This window comes from Podarcis vaucheri (genome assembly GCF_965113315.1).
Source record: "Podarcis vaucheri genome assembly, chromosome: 5".
In the NCBI taxonomy this organism is placed as follows: Eukaryota; Metazoa; Chordata; class Lepidosauria; order Squamata; family Lacertidae; genus Podarcis; species Podarcis vaucheri.
Window position 1 is genome coordinate 83,569,544 of NC_138763.1, and position 17,331 is coordinate 83,586,874.

At 43.7% G+C, this 17,331-nt stretch overlaps 1 protein-coding gene and 1 long non-coding RNA gene across 6 annotated transcripts in view; one reads left to right on the forward strand and one right to left on the reverse strand.

Moving 5' to 3' along the window:
* LOC309532253 (heparan-alpha-glucosaminide N-acetyltransferase-like) overlaps nucleotides 1-17,331 on the reverse strand; it is a 201,900-nt gene that overhangs the window by 110,157 nt on the left and 74,412 nt on the right. For all 4 annotated transcript variants that reach the window (XM_082222432.1, XM_082222431.1, XM_082222433.1 and 1 more), the window contains one exon: nucleotides 15,880-15,962. In XM_082222432.1, the coding sequence (XP_082078558.1) occupies nucleotides 15,880-15,962 (83 nt within the window). The remainder of the gene's footprint in view (nucleotides 1-15,879; nucleotides 15,963-17,331) is intronic.
* LOC309532350 overlaps nucleotides 1-17,331 on the forward strand; it is a 44,506-nt gene that overhangs the window by 9,288 nt on the left and 17,887 nt on the right. Inside the window, exon 3 of one of the 2 annotated variants that reach the window (XR_014219795.1) lies at nucleotides 12,671-12,994. This is a non-coding gene — a long non-coding RNA (uncharacterized lncRNA). Of the gene's footprint in view, nucleotides 1-12,670; nucleotides 13,620-17,331 lie in introns of those variants that run through there. The other variant, XR_014219796.1, reaches the window with a different exon arrangement.

Consider the following 17,331-nt stretch of genomic DNA (forward strand, 5'->3'; position numbering starts at 1 on the left):
AGATGTCAGGGTGACATTCTATCCTTTCGTTGACTCTCTGGGTCAGCTCTCAATCAGCATGTTACACATCAGACGTTATCCAGCTGTAGTACATGAGGTTTACCTAGGTTTTTCTTCCAGGCCAGATTTGTCCAGAGGTGATAATGTGAGATCAGTTGAAACCAGGGTGGGGAACCTGTGAAACGCCCCCCCCCCTTCAATGTTTCTGGACTTCAACTCCCATCAGCCCCAGTCAGCAAAGTCAATGATTGGGGATGAAGACAGCTGTAGTCCAGTAACAATTTGAAGGTTGTAGTTTCCACCAGACCTGGTTAAAGCTTTGCAGCCTGGCTATCAAAAAACATTTCTCTAGCAGCCTCTCCTCTCACTTGTAAAATAATGGCTAGATTACATCAACAGGGTGGGTGGATAACCTTTGTGCAATTGTGAAGCATTTTAAGTATTAAGAAGGAGGTGGGCTCATAATCAGGTGGGGAAGGGGAACTCTCTCTTCGCATTTACTCTCCCAATACCTTCTTAAAAGAAACATGCTGTGCTGGAGCTGTTCCAGGGAACATTCAGCCAAATCCATTTGGAAATGGCTTAAGGCAAAGGATGGAACCTGGACGTTTTGAGGCCCTGCTTAGTAATTCTATCCTAGCCACATAATGAAGAAGGGCACTCCACCTAAGTAATCTTGTATTTTGCTGTCTTGAGCTGTCTTTTGCCTGTTTCCTCTTTGTGTCACAGTTTTATCAGTCTGGGCCCAGGATTTATGAAATATCCTGCTTTGATTGTTTGGTTACACGCTTCTTTGAAAGAACTTAATGCCCTGATTAGAGAAGAGGGATTCAGAAATTATGGCTGGAACAGACAGATGAATCTCAGACCTTAAAGCTGTTCCTCCCTACAGCTTGAGTTTACGTTGGACATCCAAGCTGACCTGGATAAATTTGGTGGTGGCAGTTATAAAATATTAGCAGTTGCCAATAAGTTAAAATACATATGGGCTAAGAGTGAATGATTTCCTTCCTGTGCAACCACAGGTTTGAAAGCAGTAAAAAGGAGGGTAGGAAACCTCCAATGTTGTGTATACGTTGAATGTAGTAGATGTCATGCTCCCATTGGTAGGCTTCTTATATATGGAAGTTACGGTCCTGAAGCATCTTTCTTTCTTAAGACATTCAGAAAGGCTATGTGACTAACGATATCATATGTACAAGTGGAGCCTGCAAGAAATGTTGCTGTATATCCTCACCCCCTAACACAGAAGCAGGGAATGTCAGTCCTCCTTTGGGTCAAATGCAGCCCTACAGACCTCTACATCTGGTTGTCAAGACTCTGTACAAGCTATACCCCTCACTGACCCTGCTGTATGCTTTTGTCTACCAATTTTACCTGGCTGGAATGTCTTCTTGACCTGTGATAATACCCTTCCCTATCTGAATGGAGGATGGAGAGTGGTATAAGTCTGACCACACCGCAGAAGAGTCCTCACAAAGGGATGTGACCCTTAGAGCATGGGTGGGGAATCTTTTTCAGCCTAACAGGAATGTTCCAGCCAGCCAACCAACCAGCTGTGTCTTCCTCCAGCTCAAGGATACTATATAACCTGTTAAGGTGCAAGGAAATCAATTCACTCTTCCCCTCTTTGGGTTTCCATTTTCCTTTCCCAGTTAAATATTTTGATGCTCAACCTGAAACCCTTTGAAAGGATCTAACCTTCACATAGCAAAGTGCTTGAAGGCAGGCACCAAAAATCACTAGCTAGTATTACAGTGTTAAGACTTGAAAAAAGCCAGCCTTTGATCCGAGCACATACTTAACTCTCAACATCTGAGGAATCCCACTGGAGTTAAAAGTTTAAACACATATGCGGTGGTTAATTGCTTTAAAAGGTCAAGACCTTATTGTTTCACAGCAGGAGTACATCTCAGCCAACACACGGGTGTATTTCACACAGTGACATAAGCACAATACTCAACTTGCACGCTAGTCATAAAAATTGATCATTTTAAGCCTCCCCTCCCCATTCTACCCCTCAGTTAAACAAGTCTTATATCAACCAAGCCAGCTGTCATTGATATCCACTATCCAGTCCCAGTGGGAGCCTTTGAACATGAACCAAAGCAGCTGCCTTCTAGACAAAACTAGGTGATACTGTAAGTGCCTGTACCAGAATGAGGTTCTAGCCTTAGTTCCATTGTCAGTTCACACATTTGTGAGTTTTTATATCTGAACTTAGGATTTTGGAAAAGTGTGCCTACTTTGAATGAGTCAAACGCAAACATGTATCAAGTGGCCACACCCTCTCAAGATTTTGCGGTGTGACTCAATTGTTTATCAAAACTTTAGGTTTGTGCATTTAAAGTGGATTAAAGCCCTCAGTTGCCCTAGCACAACAAATCTACTTTATTAAAACAAAAAACCAGATTTTTTGCAGTTTGGAAAGTGACAAGGAAATGTACTGAACAAATGACAAACAGGAAGAACACCCCACAAGCAAATCGGGATGAATGCTCGTTGTTGCACAACCACCCCACAAACATCAGAACAAATGCTCAATAAATAAGTTAGAATTAGCTACAGCTCCCTTCCCTGTCAGCTAAACAGCTGGTTATAAACCTAGTTTTTTGGCATGTACGTAGTTTGTGAAGAGGTCTTGCACCCATTGTTTCTGAAACCTCAGTTGTTACATTGGTTAGCAACAATCCTCAGACTAGCACAAAAGAGCAACCGTGGCGACTGTAAAGTCTCCTGATTGGTCCTTTCTACCTCGCCACTTCTCAAGTTCCCTTACCACATCCTTAGACTGGAGTCTTAATGCTCAAGCTGCAATGAACCTCAGATCTTCTTTTCTGCCAGATCTCTTGTTACTTTCGGCTGTGCTAACACTTCCAGTTCCCCAACATTTGCTGCTGGATTAAACTGTCCCAGTTTGCAGCAGCAAAGTGGTGGAGTTCAGTCTGCTTCCCTCCCTGTTCAATTCAATGGGAATGCATGGAACGCTCAGAAGACTTAACCTGATGGCCAAGCTCCATCAGTGTCCATGGAGGCTTCCACCATCAGCTTCCGAGAGGGGAATTTTTGTCACAACCATGTTAGGGAGGGGGATATGGTTAACCCCCCCCCCATGAGTTTGGGGGAAAGTAGGCTGTACGCTGAGACCTTTCTAATCCAGCAAGTGTTAAAATTTAATCAAGGATTCAAATTCCTGGAATAGCCATCAAGAGAACAAAGGAAAGGGGCTCTGTGCAAGGCAGAAAATGGGTGAGGTCCCCTCCTTCAATTTGTGGGCAGTTAGAAAGACAAAGGCAGAGCTGAGAGTTGAATGATGTGAGCTAGAAGCCAGCAGCAAAGCTGAGAGTCAGAGAGACGGAGCAATGCTCGATTTCTATTTGAATCCAAGGCCATGACCATGGGAGAAACAAGAGCCTTTGGGGATGTTAATGCTGTGAACCCCTTCATCACTGGCTCAGGTTGCAGATATGTGTAAATAAACCATATATCATATAGACACCACAATCTCCGCTGTGATCTCGTGCCAAAGGAAATATGAACCCTGAGTAAGAGCCCAGAGGTGGTTATTCCGCTGTTTTAGTAGCGTTTTAGCATTTTGCAGTTTGAGTTGATTTTTTTGTTAATTGCAAACCACTCTTGATTTTCTTGGAACTGAAAAATAGAGTATCTGATTCCTCAAATCAATGCCAATATTGCTGACATATATAAAGCTGCTTATGTATATTTATATGTATTTTCCTAATTTTAATAGGTCCCATTCAAAAAGTAAATTAAAGGTAGAATGGCTGTTAGCCTCCAATTTTAGCAGCTGAACATTCTCACCTCACTGCATAACAGGGGTTTTTAATGGAATTACAGGAGAGTAGCAGAAGAGTGCTGCTTGGTCTCAGACCTCTATAGCTGCTTCTTTTGACACAGCTGAGTACGTTTCCATACCTCCTCCTGCACTTGGTCTCCCCCAATGGGAATAAAATAGATTGACTCTAATAGGTTTTAATGTACAATGATTAGCTCATTTATAAAAGATTTCTACCAAAGCCTCAATTATTTAGATGCAGATCAAGATCAAAAGAGATCAAAGCATATCCTGAACCTGTAGGAAAAATCAAGATGTTAATTAAATGAGGAGAAGATCAATGGACTCTAACCTCATCTATATGATGCAGGAGGAGGAATGTATTAAAATTCAGGACAGCCAGGACACTAGCACACAGGAGAATACCACGCTGGCTGCGCAGTGCTGCTTTTTGCTATATGAAAAGGCATTACATCAAGTCCTGGACCTTGATTCATGATTCATTACCCGCCACAAACAGATGACATCTGACCCACAAAGAAAGATTAATACAACTATTTCAGCCGCATGTTTGTAAGTGCATCCTATGCTGAAAAAGTCAAAGTAGTAATGAATTATGACACATATGTCACATGACATGTCAACAACCCAAGATTCATATACTGGGAAGCTTAAATAACATCGGTGCAATCTAGTCCTTAGGGTCATTCAAGCCCAGTGCTGGAAGTCAGTTTATCACTACCTGCCTCTTTCCAGCAGCACCATTTGCTATGGCTGAATAGACGCAGCGCACTGCAGGGTTTTGTTTTCTTTCACCACTGGGGTTCATGTTGATGAAATCACCCCCAATTGTAAGTACATTGGAAGTCAGCCCCTAAATCAGAGCTGAGTGGCAAGGAGTTGCACAGGTTACCCTTTTCAGCCTGAATTTGTTACACAGATGGCACAAATCTGGCTGAAACTGCCTAGTCAGCATACAGGTTGCCAACTCCCTAAGTCAGTGAGAAGGCTGATTATACTGCTTTGAGCTTTTTCCCTACAATTTATCAGTGTGTGCATTTTATGAGATAAATAAGCACAGCACTAGCAAAACAGCAGCCAATGCACATGGAAAGGGAAGGCTTGTTTAGTGCAGGGACTGGGGTTGGGGGTGCAGTGTGTACAGTTCTCTTTGCAAAGACACCTGAGCCTTGGACTTGTCATCACTTGGACTTCTGGCAAGTGATGGGCTGCACCTCACAACGGTTGGGAGAAATGTTTTTGCCAAAAATCTCAGAAACCTCATCAGGAGGGCTTTAAACTGACTAATGTGGGGGAGGGAGACAGTGCTCCTGAAGGTAGGAGTCTATCAATTAATGAAGATGATCATCCAAATGTCATAGACCAGGGGTCTGCAACCTTTAAGACAAAAAGAGCTACTTGGACCCGTTTCCGAAAAAACAACAACAACTGGGAGCCGCAAAAACATTGCAACATTTAAAACAAATATAACACTGCATATATTGTTTCTGGCCTTAATGCTATATATACAGGATCGTGCAGTCAGCTGTCAATCTCAAGAAAAAAGGACAAATTAATAGCTAATTAAAATATTTAATTTACAACCAGGTAACCAGGTTAATGGGACTTTTGCTCCTGAACCTCAGTGCTCAGTGTCTGCACATCAGGGCTGTAAGACGTCACCTTCATTTTCACACAGGCTTGCAAGCTGTCATCTGTGAGGCGTGATCGGTGTTTGTTTTTAATATAGTTCATGTTGGAGAAGACCTGCTCACATACATATGTGAAAGAGACCACAAGGGCCATCGAGTCCAACCCCCTGCCAAGCAGGAAACACCATCAGAACACTCCTGAGATATGGTTGTCAAGCCTCTGCTTAAAGACCTCCAAAGAAGGAGACTCCACCACACTCCTTGGCAGCAATTCACCAAACTTTCACCAAACTTTCCCCTGCTTAAGTTTAAAAAGGGGCTTCAAGCAACTAAAAAGGGGCTTCAGGCAACTAACTCCACGTGGAATTCCACGTGACCGCGACTGCATAATCAATGCCACAAAATGCCAAAGAAAATTAACCAGGGCCCCAGTGAACCATAAATCATAATCAGTGCCTGATGTAAATAATAATTAATAATGAGGGCCCAATGTCATCCTCGTCATTATAAAAATAATCCCTCTCTTCGTGCCGCCCAGCCTCCCAAGAAAAAAACCCCACTTCAAACGGTCACAAAGCACAAATTCCACGCGACCGCAACTTGCTATGCCCAATAATCAATGCCCCAAAATGCCATAGAAAATTAATCAGGGCCCCAGTGTACCATAAATCATAAACAGTGCCTGATGTAAATAATAATTAATAATGAGTCATTCGTCATTATAAAAATACTGTATTTTTCGCCCCATGGGACGCTCCGTCCCATAGGACGCACCTAGGTTTTTTGGGGGGAAATAAAGGGAAAAAAATTTCCCTTTATTTCCCCCCCAACAGCAGGTCGGGGAAACCGAACCAGGTCGGGGAACAGCGGGATGGCGGCGCTGCGCCTCCCTGCTGTCCCCCGAGCTTGTGGGGCTGGCCGATGTCTGCCCCGCGCGAGGGGCGCTCTGCATCAGGGCGCCCCCCCTGCGGGGCGGCAGGCTGCTATCCGCAGCGTGGGGAGCCTTGCCGGGAAGTCCGGCAAGGCTCCCCACGCTGCGGATGTCTGCCTGGCGAGGGGGGCGCTCTGGCCGGGCGGCAGGCTGCTCACCTCCGCCCCTCGCCTCCTCCCCTCGCCTCCTCCCCTCGCCTCCTCCCCTCGCCACCGCCCCGGAGCCGCAGCAAAGGCTTTAAAGAGCCGCATGCGGCTCTGGAGCCGCAGGTTGCCGACCCCCGTCATAGACCAAATGGAGCAAACAGCACGCGGACCTAGTGGTGGGAGGAAAAAATCCTTAAATAAGAGACACGGGGGAATGATTAATGGACTTCAATGTCTGTACACTAATGCGCAAAGCATGGGAAATAAACAAGATGAGCTTGAGCTCTTAGTACAGCAAACTAAATATGACATAATAGGCATCACTGAAACCTGGTGGGATAAGTCCCACGATTGGAATGTAATAATGGGGGGATACAATCTATTTCAGAGAAACAGACCAGACAAGAAAGGAGGAGGAGTGGCGTTATATGTCAGGGATGTGTATACCTGTGAAGAGATCCAAGATTTAGATCCTCAAAGCCAAAGTGAGAGCATTTGGGTCAAAATTAAGGGAGAGAAGAATAACAGAGACCTCATTGTGGGAGTTTACTATAGATCCCCAACCCAAACGGAGGACATAGATGATGCCTTCCTGGAACAGATGGCCAAGCATGCAAAAGGAAGGGAGGTAGTAGTAATGGGGGACTTCAATTACCCGGATATTTGTTGGATGTCAAACTCAGCCAAGAGCATAAGGTCAAACAGATTCCTCACTGAATGTCGAGGTTTTGAGAAAGAAAGGGTTACAGTGACTTAAGATTAGATTAAAGGAAAGATTAAGAGGACAGAGGTTTGACAGAAACAACTAGAAGTTGCTAAAAACTTTGGACATTGGGATGCAGAAAGGGGAGGTATGGGGGAGTCTGAGAAAAGAGGTTTATGGAAAAAATGTTATGAAACTATACGTGTTTGTATGTCTTTCTATATGTTTGTTTGTCTCAAAAAACTTTGTAAAACCAATAAAAAATTTTATTAAAAAAAACAGATTCCTCACTGGCCTTGCAGACAACTTCATTGTCCAGAAAGTGGGAGAAGCAACAAGAGGAACAGCCATTTTAGATCTGGTCCTAACCAATGTTGATGACCTGGTTAGTGGGGTAGAAGTGGAAGGATCATTAGGCGCGAGTGATCATGCTCTTCTGAAGTTTACTATACAGCGGAAAGGAGCAGCCAAGCATACTAGGACTCAATTTCTTGACTTTAAGAAAGCCGACTTCATAAAACTTAGGGAAGTGCTGGGTGAGATCCCATGGACAACAATACTAAAAGGAAAGGGAGTTCATGATGGCTGGGAGTTTGTTAAGAGGGAGATAGTAAAAGCACAACGTCAGGCAATACCAATGAGACGGAAACATGGAAGGTGCCTAAAGAAGCCAGGGTGGCTATCTAAAGAACTTTTAACTGAATTAAGATTAAAAAAGGATGTGTACAAAAAATGGAAAAGGGGGGAAACCACCAAAGAGGAATTCAAACAAATAGCCAGCACGTGTAGACACAAAGTCAGAAAAGCTAAAGCACAGAATGAACTCAGGCTTGCTAGAGAGGTTAAAAGCAACAAAAAAGGCTTTTATGGGTATGTCCGTAGCAAAAGGAAGAACAAAGAAACAGTGGGGTCACTCAGAGGAAAAGATGGTGAAATGCAAACAGGGGACACAGAAAGGGCTGAACTCCTCAATGCCTTCTTTGCCTCAGTCTTCTCCGATAAAGAAAACAATGCCCGACCTGAAGAATTTGGAGCAAATGATTCAGCAAAGGAAACACAGCCCAGAATAACTAAGGAGATAGTACAAGAATATTTGGCTAGTTTAGATGTATTCAAGTCTCCAGGGCCAGATGAACTGCATCCAAGAGTATTAAAAGAACTGGCAGATGTGATCTCAGAACCACTGGCAGTCATCTTTGAGAATTCCTGGAGAACAGGCGAAGTCCCGGCAGACTGGAGGAGGGCAAATGTTGTCCCTATTTTCAAAAAGGGGGAAAGAGAGGACCCAAATAATTACCGCCCAGTCAGTCTGACATCAATACCAGGGAAGATTCTGGAGCAGATCATTAAGAAAACAGTCTGTGAGCACCTAGAAAGGAATGCTGTGATCACCAATAGTCAGCATGGATTTCTGAAAAATAAGTCATGTCAGACTAACCTGATCTCATTTTTTGACAGAATTACAAGCCTGGTAGATGAAGGGAACGCAGTGGATGTAGCCTACCTTGATTTCAGCAAGGCATTTGACAAGGTGCCCCATGATATTCTTGTAAAGAAGCTGGTAAAATGCGGTCTTGACTATGCTACCACTCAGTGGATTTGTAACTGGCTGACTGACCGAACCCAAAGGGTGCTCATCAATGGTTCCTCTTCATCCTGGAGAAGAGTGACTAGTGGGGTGCCACAGGGTTCTGTCTTGGGCCCGGTCTTATTCAACATCTTTATCAACGACTTGGATGATGGACTCAAGGGCATCCTGATCAAATTTGCAGATGACACCAAACTGGGAGGGGTGGCTAACACCCCAGAGGACAGGATCACACTTCAAAACGACCTTGACAGATTAGAGAACTGGGCAAAAACAAACAAGATGAATTTTAACAGGGAGAAATGTAAAGTATTGCACTTGGGCAAAAAAAATGAGAGGCACAAATACAAGATGGGTGACACCTGGCTTGAGAGCAGTACATGTGAAAAGGATCTAGGAGTCTTGGTTGACCACAAACTTGACATGAGCCAACAGTGTGACGCGGCAGCTAAAAAAGCCAATGCAATTCTGGGCCGCATCAATAGGAGTATAGCATCTAGATCAAGGGAAGTAATAGTGCCACTGTATTCTGCTCTGGTCAGACCACACCTGGAGTACTGTGTCCAGTTCTGGGCACCACAATTCAAGAAGGACACTGACAAACTGGAACGTGTCCAGAGGAGGGCAACCAAAATGGTCAAAGGCCTGGAAACGATGCCTTATGAGGAACTGCTAAGGGAGCTGGGCATGTTTAGCCTGGAGAAGAGGAGGTTAAGGGGTGATATGATAGCCATGTTCAAATATATAAAAGGATGTCACATAGAGGAGGGAGAAAGGTTGTTTTCTGCTGCTCCAGAGAAGCGGACACGGAGCAATGGATCCAAACTACAAGAAAGAAGATTCCACCTAAACATTAGGAAGAACTTCCTGACAGTAAGAGCTGTTTGACAGTGGAATTTGCTGCCAAGGAGTGTGGTGGAGTCTCCTACTTTGGAGGTCTTTAAGCAGAGGCTTGACAACCATATGTCAGGAGTGCTCTGATGGTGTTTCCTGCTTGGCAGGGGGTTGGACTCGATGGCCCTTGTGGTCTCTTCCAACTCTATGATTCTATGATTCTATGATTCTATGATTCTATGATTCTATGATTCTATGATTCTATGATTCTATGATTCTATGATTCTATGATTCTATGATTCTCTTTCTCCCACGGAAGCCGCACCAGCAGGAGTCAGCCCATCAAGACTGCTTTGACCACTCTGAGGAAACACTGTTTGACATTTACCATCTAGCTCAGGGCTGGGGACCCTTTTTCTGCCCAAAAGCTGCATTCCTTGCCAGGCAGTCTTCTAGGGGTCACATGCCAAAGATGACCAGGGTCAGAGGCAAAAGTAGACATAGTAATAAATGCAAATTTTACCTTTGCACAGTAGGCTGATTTCTGCAGATGCTCACAAACCCCTCCCTAACCTCCATCTATGGGGCATTATCAGAGCTCAAGGACACATTCCAGTGTGGCTCAAGAATGTCCCCAGGGCTAGACACTGTTTGGCCCCCAGGCCCAAGGTTCCCCCATCCCTGAGCTACAACATCTGGATTGAGCTGGAAAGCTCAGTTGGTTAGAGTGTCTGTCTTGAACCATAGGGTACACCCATCATCAGGATCCTCTTCTGCCTCCCTATTGCCCTGCCAGTTTATGACAACGTGGTGCTCATAATGCCAAGGTTTAGGTTCAATCCCAGTAAGGGACAGCTGCATGGTTTTGCATTGCAGGGGGTTGGACTAGATGATCCTCAGGGTCCCTTCCAACTCATTATTCAAAATGGAGGACAGACTGAGGAGTTTGTGGCAACATTTGAGGGAGTTGAGATGCAGAAATTTTGCCCGCCTTCCATGCCTGCCTTTCAACGCTGCTATGTTCATTTCTAATGTCTGATGATCCTACAGCAATTTATATTCTTAGCATCCACAGTCACTGTTAGGAACTAAAGCATCAGTGCCAGGCTCAAATATCACAACCTATCCTTTAGGTCTCCATTAGGTCCTTAGATAGTTCCCTACCCTAAGCCATCTGAGATGGTTTCGGATGCTGCAACATTTCTAAGGTAGGAACCTTCACTCTTGCAGAGGTCCAGTGGCTTGGTTTAGTCTGAACTTTATTACCCCAGAAGCACACAAAAGGCAAGGTGGGGAGATCAGGGGAAAGCTCACATTTCTACTGGACAGTGTTTGCAGCTCAGTAAGAAAGCCAACATCACAGAGTGTGCAGCATGCCACTTACTGGCATTTTAGCAAAGCAAGCCAAAGAACTGATGGCAGTTACACAAATCTTGGAACCATAAAAAGGGCAACAGATAAAGGGAGGGGAAATGATTTGTTGAGAAGTAGAGAGAGGTTCCAGAGGGAAAGAAGGCCTCGGGGAGAAAATGAAAGATCTAATTATTTGGTGAAGCAAGGAATATTAACACATCACTCATGTTTAGCATTAGCAATCATGAGAGTTCCACATCACTGCATTGTACAGCACGAAGCCGGAACCTGTTGAGAATGATAGATATATTTGGTCCTAGACAATGACAGTGTAGAAAACAGATTTTCATTAAGCAAGTGGGAATATCTGTAGATTGCCAGCTATACATCTGTCTCATCAACATAATGCATAGAGTGGAGTGGGAGACTCTAGTTGATCAATATGCTCAACTAGGTCAGTTGCCCTAAGAAGATCTTTATGGATCACATTTAAAGCATTTTAAATATATGTTTGTAAGTGTTTTATAAGAAGAACCAGGCTAGTACAATCCATAGTCTTGTATGACTGATAAAGTTGCCCACTAATTAAATAATTTTAGTTGATTAATCATCTGCCTTGTAACCAAGCAACAGAGGAATTGATTCAACATTGACTCGTTGTACCTATAAGGCTATTCAAATGCAGCTACATTGAGCATCAAATATTTTCCTGAAGAAAGGCTGAATAGCCCCAAATATTTTTGGATTTGGGTTATTATAGAAAAGTATGTATTGTGCCTACTTTTTTTGGTTGTGTTTACATGAGGTTTTGGTGATACTGCTCTATTTTATGGGTTGGGATCAGGTCAAGTCTGCCATTTGTAACATTAAAATCCAAATGGCAGCTAGACCTGGATATTATTATATGAAATGCCCTATAGGCTTCAGATTTGACCAAAGGCATTTTTGAGTATTTGGCAGCCTGATATACCAAGGGGGGGGGGGGGGAGTTATGCAGCAAACGTTTATAGAACATTCAGTTTTTGCATCATTTTAAATCAGGGCCTGCTCAATATATTTTGATACCAAAAGGGAAAATTCAAATGACCTCCCTAATGCTAACTGAAATGGAGCAGAATCTACTGGAAAGGAAGGACAAGACAAAGAGGTTGATAAAATTATGCTTTGTGAAGAAAATGGGTAGAGATAAATATTTCCCCTTGCTCATCTAAAATGACAAAATGGCAGGGGCTTCAGAACAGGCAATGTGAACTCTTACATTCTGTAGCTTTAGATTGGAATATCCTACCCTGGGATGTGATGATGGCTGCCAACTTGGATGGTTTTAAAAGGAGATTAGACATATTCGCACAATGGCAGTATATGACCACCACGATCAGAGGTACCATGCCTCTGAATACCAGTTACTGGGGGAGCAATAGCAGAAAGAGTCTAATGCCTCCTTACCCTGCTTGTAATCTTTCAAAAGGCAGCTGGCTGGCCACTTTGGGTAACAGGATGCTAAACTAGAGAGGAATCACCAAATCATAGAACTGTAGAGTTGGAAGGGTCCCTGCAATGCAGGAATCTCAACAGTCTGATCCATTCACAGGGCTCTTAAGTTCTCCAGAAGTTCTTCTAGCTCAAGGCTCATTGATATGCAACTGCTATGTTTTTGTTCATTTCAGTGGCGCCTGAGCAAGAGACCTTGGTGACTCACACAACATGGCAAGATCTGTCTTCTACTCTGCTGCCCTTACCCAAAATCCACCACCAGAGGAAGTTGCTTCACTTTGCCTGAAGAAGAATATGACCACCTTTGCTTTACATACTGTTATGCCTTATTAAGAACTGCCATGGACATGGCAAGGGAGAAGGTTAATTCCATCCAGACCCCACCTGGAAGGCATCGAACTGCCATCAACGTAGTTCTATCAAGTCTGATGGAATAATGCAGACATTATCACCAGTTCCGCTCCTGCAGCTGATCTGGGAGAAAGACTGCTTCTGGGGTGAGACTCCTTTTTATCAATGGCAAGGCAGCCAGAACCACCACTGACATTGACAGGGAGTTGTTGCTCTTGTAGAGACAGAATCTGCATAAGCAAAACTATCTATATAACTGCATTATAAGAACTGTAACTTTTTTAAAAAAAAACTTAGCTTGCTTTTCCTTTCTCCCTCCCATTCCTTTTACCTCATGTGCCATGTCTAGATTGTGAGCTGGAGGGCAAGGACCATCTTAGCACAGAGTTCTGTAAGCTGCTCTGAGAGCCTTTTTGGCTAAAGGGCAGGATATAAATGCCATAAATTAATAAGACCCTTTTGCTATCCCTTTGGGAAACATATGTCCTAAAGCCTCATTTCTTTCCTGAGTACATGTTTGCTTAAATCTTGTTTTCCAAATGGCATAACATTATCTCTCACCTTAATTACAATACATGGTGGTGACAGCATTAGCTTTGCACCATCTCCTCCCTGGAAGAGCATGCCGCATCAGATGCCATGAAATGCAATTAAGTGTCGCTCAGGCAGCCAGACTGGGCTATATTGGCTTGCTTTTCCTGCAGAATCCACAAGCAGCTCATTGTAGTAGCTACTCAGCCAGAGCAGGCTGATATCTTTGGTGACCTGGCAGGCATGCGGGAAGGGAACCAAATTGCCTCCTAACCAGTTCATGACCTCTGTGCCTTTTCATTATATAGGATCCCAGTTAGCAGCTACTTAGTAGGAAACCACCTAGGAGAAACTGTACATTTGCTTGCATGCATGCAGACTAAACAGAAGCAAAACAAGCATGTCACATCACTGCTAGTAAAGGTAAAAGGTCAATGACCCCTGGACGATTAAGTCCTGTCAAAGACGACTATGGGGTGTGGCGCTCATCTCGCTTCAGGCCGAGGGAGCCAACGTTTTTCCGCAGACATCTTTCCGGGTCAGCATCTAGCATAACTGAACTGTTTCTGGTGCAACAGAACACCGTGACGGAAGCCAGAGCACACGGAAATGCTGTTTACCTTCCCGCCGCAGCAGTATCTATTTATCTACTTGCATGGTGTGCTTTCGAACTGCTAGGTTGGCAAGAGCTGGGACAGAGCAATGGGAGCTCCCCCTCCTCATGTGCACAGATTCAAATGGCCAACCTTCCAATCACCAAACTCAAGAGGCTCAGTGGTGTAGATCACAGCCTCACCTGTGTCCCCATCACTGCTAGTACTGAGGTAGGGTAGCATGGCGTTGAAGAGAGTGGACTGTGAGCCTGAAGTCCTTGGTTCAAATCTTGCCTCGCTATGAACTCCCTTGATTGCCTTAGACAAACAGCAGTCTCACCCTACCATGTATTTAAAGCACTCTTTTACCACGCTTCAACAGTCATGGCTTCCCCAAAGGAATCCTGGGAACTGGCTCGTTCAATATATGCTTGATCACACAAGCATGCATTGTGCCAAACCTGGAAGTAACCTGAAAACGTCACAAAAATATCACAAAAGGGCTTTTCCAATGGTGTTTCAAATATACGTGATTTCACTGACACACACAATGCCTCAGAATATAATCCCTCCATGTAAAGGGGGGTGTTGCCTGTACCCAATGTACCTCTAATGAATTCTGCACCTTCTTAACAGCATAACTAGCTAAGTAGTTAATGTACTCACAAGCTCCCTCTGCCAGCTACTAGACGTTAACTCTGTCCTTTAAAAATGGCAGTGAAGAATAGACACAATGGAAAATATCACTGTATCTAAAATGCCAATGGTTTGATTCTTGGCTTGGCTCCATTTCCTATTGTTGTTTACATATTGCCTATAACAGTAATGTCTCGCTCTGAATGTAACTGACCTGTATGAAGGACTCTGTGATTTGAAAACAGAATCATATGTACCTTTGCTACCTAAGAAAAATCTTTTAATAAAGGAGAGAGAGAGAGACTTACTAGCTCATCAGGCAGTAGGGTAGGGGAAAATCCACTGCAGTAACAATGTTAACCTTTTACTCCCAGTGGGATTGTAACAACTACAGTAATAAGAAAATGAAGTTGCAGAAGCACATGGAAAAGATCTGGTCAACTGCTTATCTCTCATGTCTTTAGGAATCCAAGTAATCCACCATTTTTCTCAAAATGGCATTAACATTACTGCTCCCTTACTATTTATATTATAGTAGTATCTAGGGTATTGCTCTGAAAACTGTTTTCCTCATTTAGTTACATGAACACAAACAAAACAACTTGCTGTATGAAAAACACCACAGCCTTTAGCCAAGGGCTGAGTAAATGCCCTTCTCTACTAAAGAGAATGTGTCTTCTTCTCTATTAAAAGGAAAGTACAGGAGTGGGGAATGGGTCTAGAATTCAAAACCAGCCAACAACTCTTTTGTTTTTGTTTTTTAAAACCAAGTTTCTAGACCATATGATTAAGTGAATGAGTCTGAAGTTGTGTGAGCAGTTTCTGCTTAAATCCCAAAATGAACATCTCAGTAGCATTTGCAGCCATCAGAAAAGGTGGGGCTTAAGAATCCTGCATAACCCATTGCACCCCCCATTCCTCAGTAAGAAGGCACGATATAAACACTGCTCCAAGTTTAAATGATAAACTGTATAAATTCATCTACAGTGGTACCTCTGGTTACAAAGTTAATTCATTCTGGAGTTCCGTTCTTAACCTGAAATTGTTCTCAACCTGAGGAACCACTTTAGCTAATGGGGCCTCCCACTGCTGCCACGTGATTTCTGTTCTCATCCTGGGGCAAAGTTCTTAACCTGAGGTACTACTTCTGGGTTAGTGGAGTCTGTAACCCGAAATGTTTGTAACCCAAGGTGTTTGTAACCCGAGGTACCACTGTATTGTAAAAATTAATTTTAAAGACTATGGCAAATCAACATGGTGCAGGACTTTACCCTCTAAATGTGTCCAGGGAAAGGAGTCTTCGGCGTTTGGGTTTCTCCTCCACCGGTCTTGGGCTCTCTGCAGAATTAAGTTCCTAAAAGGGAAAGTGGAGAAAAGAGTGATGTACCTTTGTTGACAGTCAAGTTCTCCATTCAAGGAGGGTCAGAGCATGGCAAAGAATGAAAAAGCTGGAAGTCAGCATTGATGTAAGATTAGAGTTTTGCTAATTACTTAGAGCAAAGTGGCCCAACATGAGTCCCTCAAGGCCTTTTTTGGCAACCCCCAGGAATATTTGACCTCCATCACAGTCCTCCAACTGCCTTCCCAAAGCCAGGTAAACAAAGTGTTGGGCTTTGAGAAGGAGGCATGAGGACTCTGACAGGTTCCTAGAGGCTTCCCACTTCCTTCCCAAAGTCTAGAAAGCACTTTCCCAGCTTTGAGAAGAAGGCGTGGAGGGCTCTAGGACCCTGTCAGAGCTTCGTGCCTCCTTCCCAAAGCCCAGTGCTTTGCTTAAGCAGTTTTGGGAAAACAGCACAAGGGCTGCAGGGGGGCATCATATGTTGGCCTCTTTTTGAACTGTTAGAAAAGACGGTTCCCATTCAAGCTGGTCATTATAATAATTTTGCCACATTAAGAATTTGGAGGATGTGTCAAAGCTGGTGCAGAATGGGCCAGAATTACCCCCTTACACATAAAACTGCTGTCAAAAACTGCAATGTGTTAGAGACACTTAAGAACACACACACACACACACACACACACACACACACACACACACTTATTAACTTCTTCATTGCCAGAACCCATCTGGAACACAACTGAAAGGCCTAGAATGGAGACTTCCAAGCTAGCAAAGTTAGCCAAATTCGTCAGAATGAGTAAACCACAAAATGTCCACAGAAGCCACACTCCAATACCGGTTCTGGGCCATAAATGGTATTCCCCACCATAAAATGGCCTAAAATGCCAACTTCTGTGCTAACTGAGTTAACCAAATCCATCAGTCACACAAGTCTAGAAAGGAATCCTGAAGAAAACTTCCACAAAAATCATGGTCAAATATCCATTCCAAGCATTAAAAGCATTTTGGATTGATGCAACGAGCCACGGTTCATCCACAGAAACCATGCCCCAATACTCATTCCAAGCATCAAGCGCTACTCCAAAAAATGGAATGTCATGTTCTGAGCCAGCCGAGCCAGCCAAATTAATGTCGCATTGGACCCAATGGCACGATGAAGTCAGCCACAAAACCTCCACAGATACCATATTTCAATATGCATTGCAGGACAAAAACCATTTTCTGTGTAAACAGCCCAGAATGCCTCCTTCTGAGCCAGTCAAACTAACTAAATTCACCAGTGACATGTGACTGGTATGGGCTGTAACATCAATTTGCAAGCCAGGCAAAGCACTCCAATTCACACATTAGAACATAAGACGAGTCTTGTTGCAGCGGACCA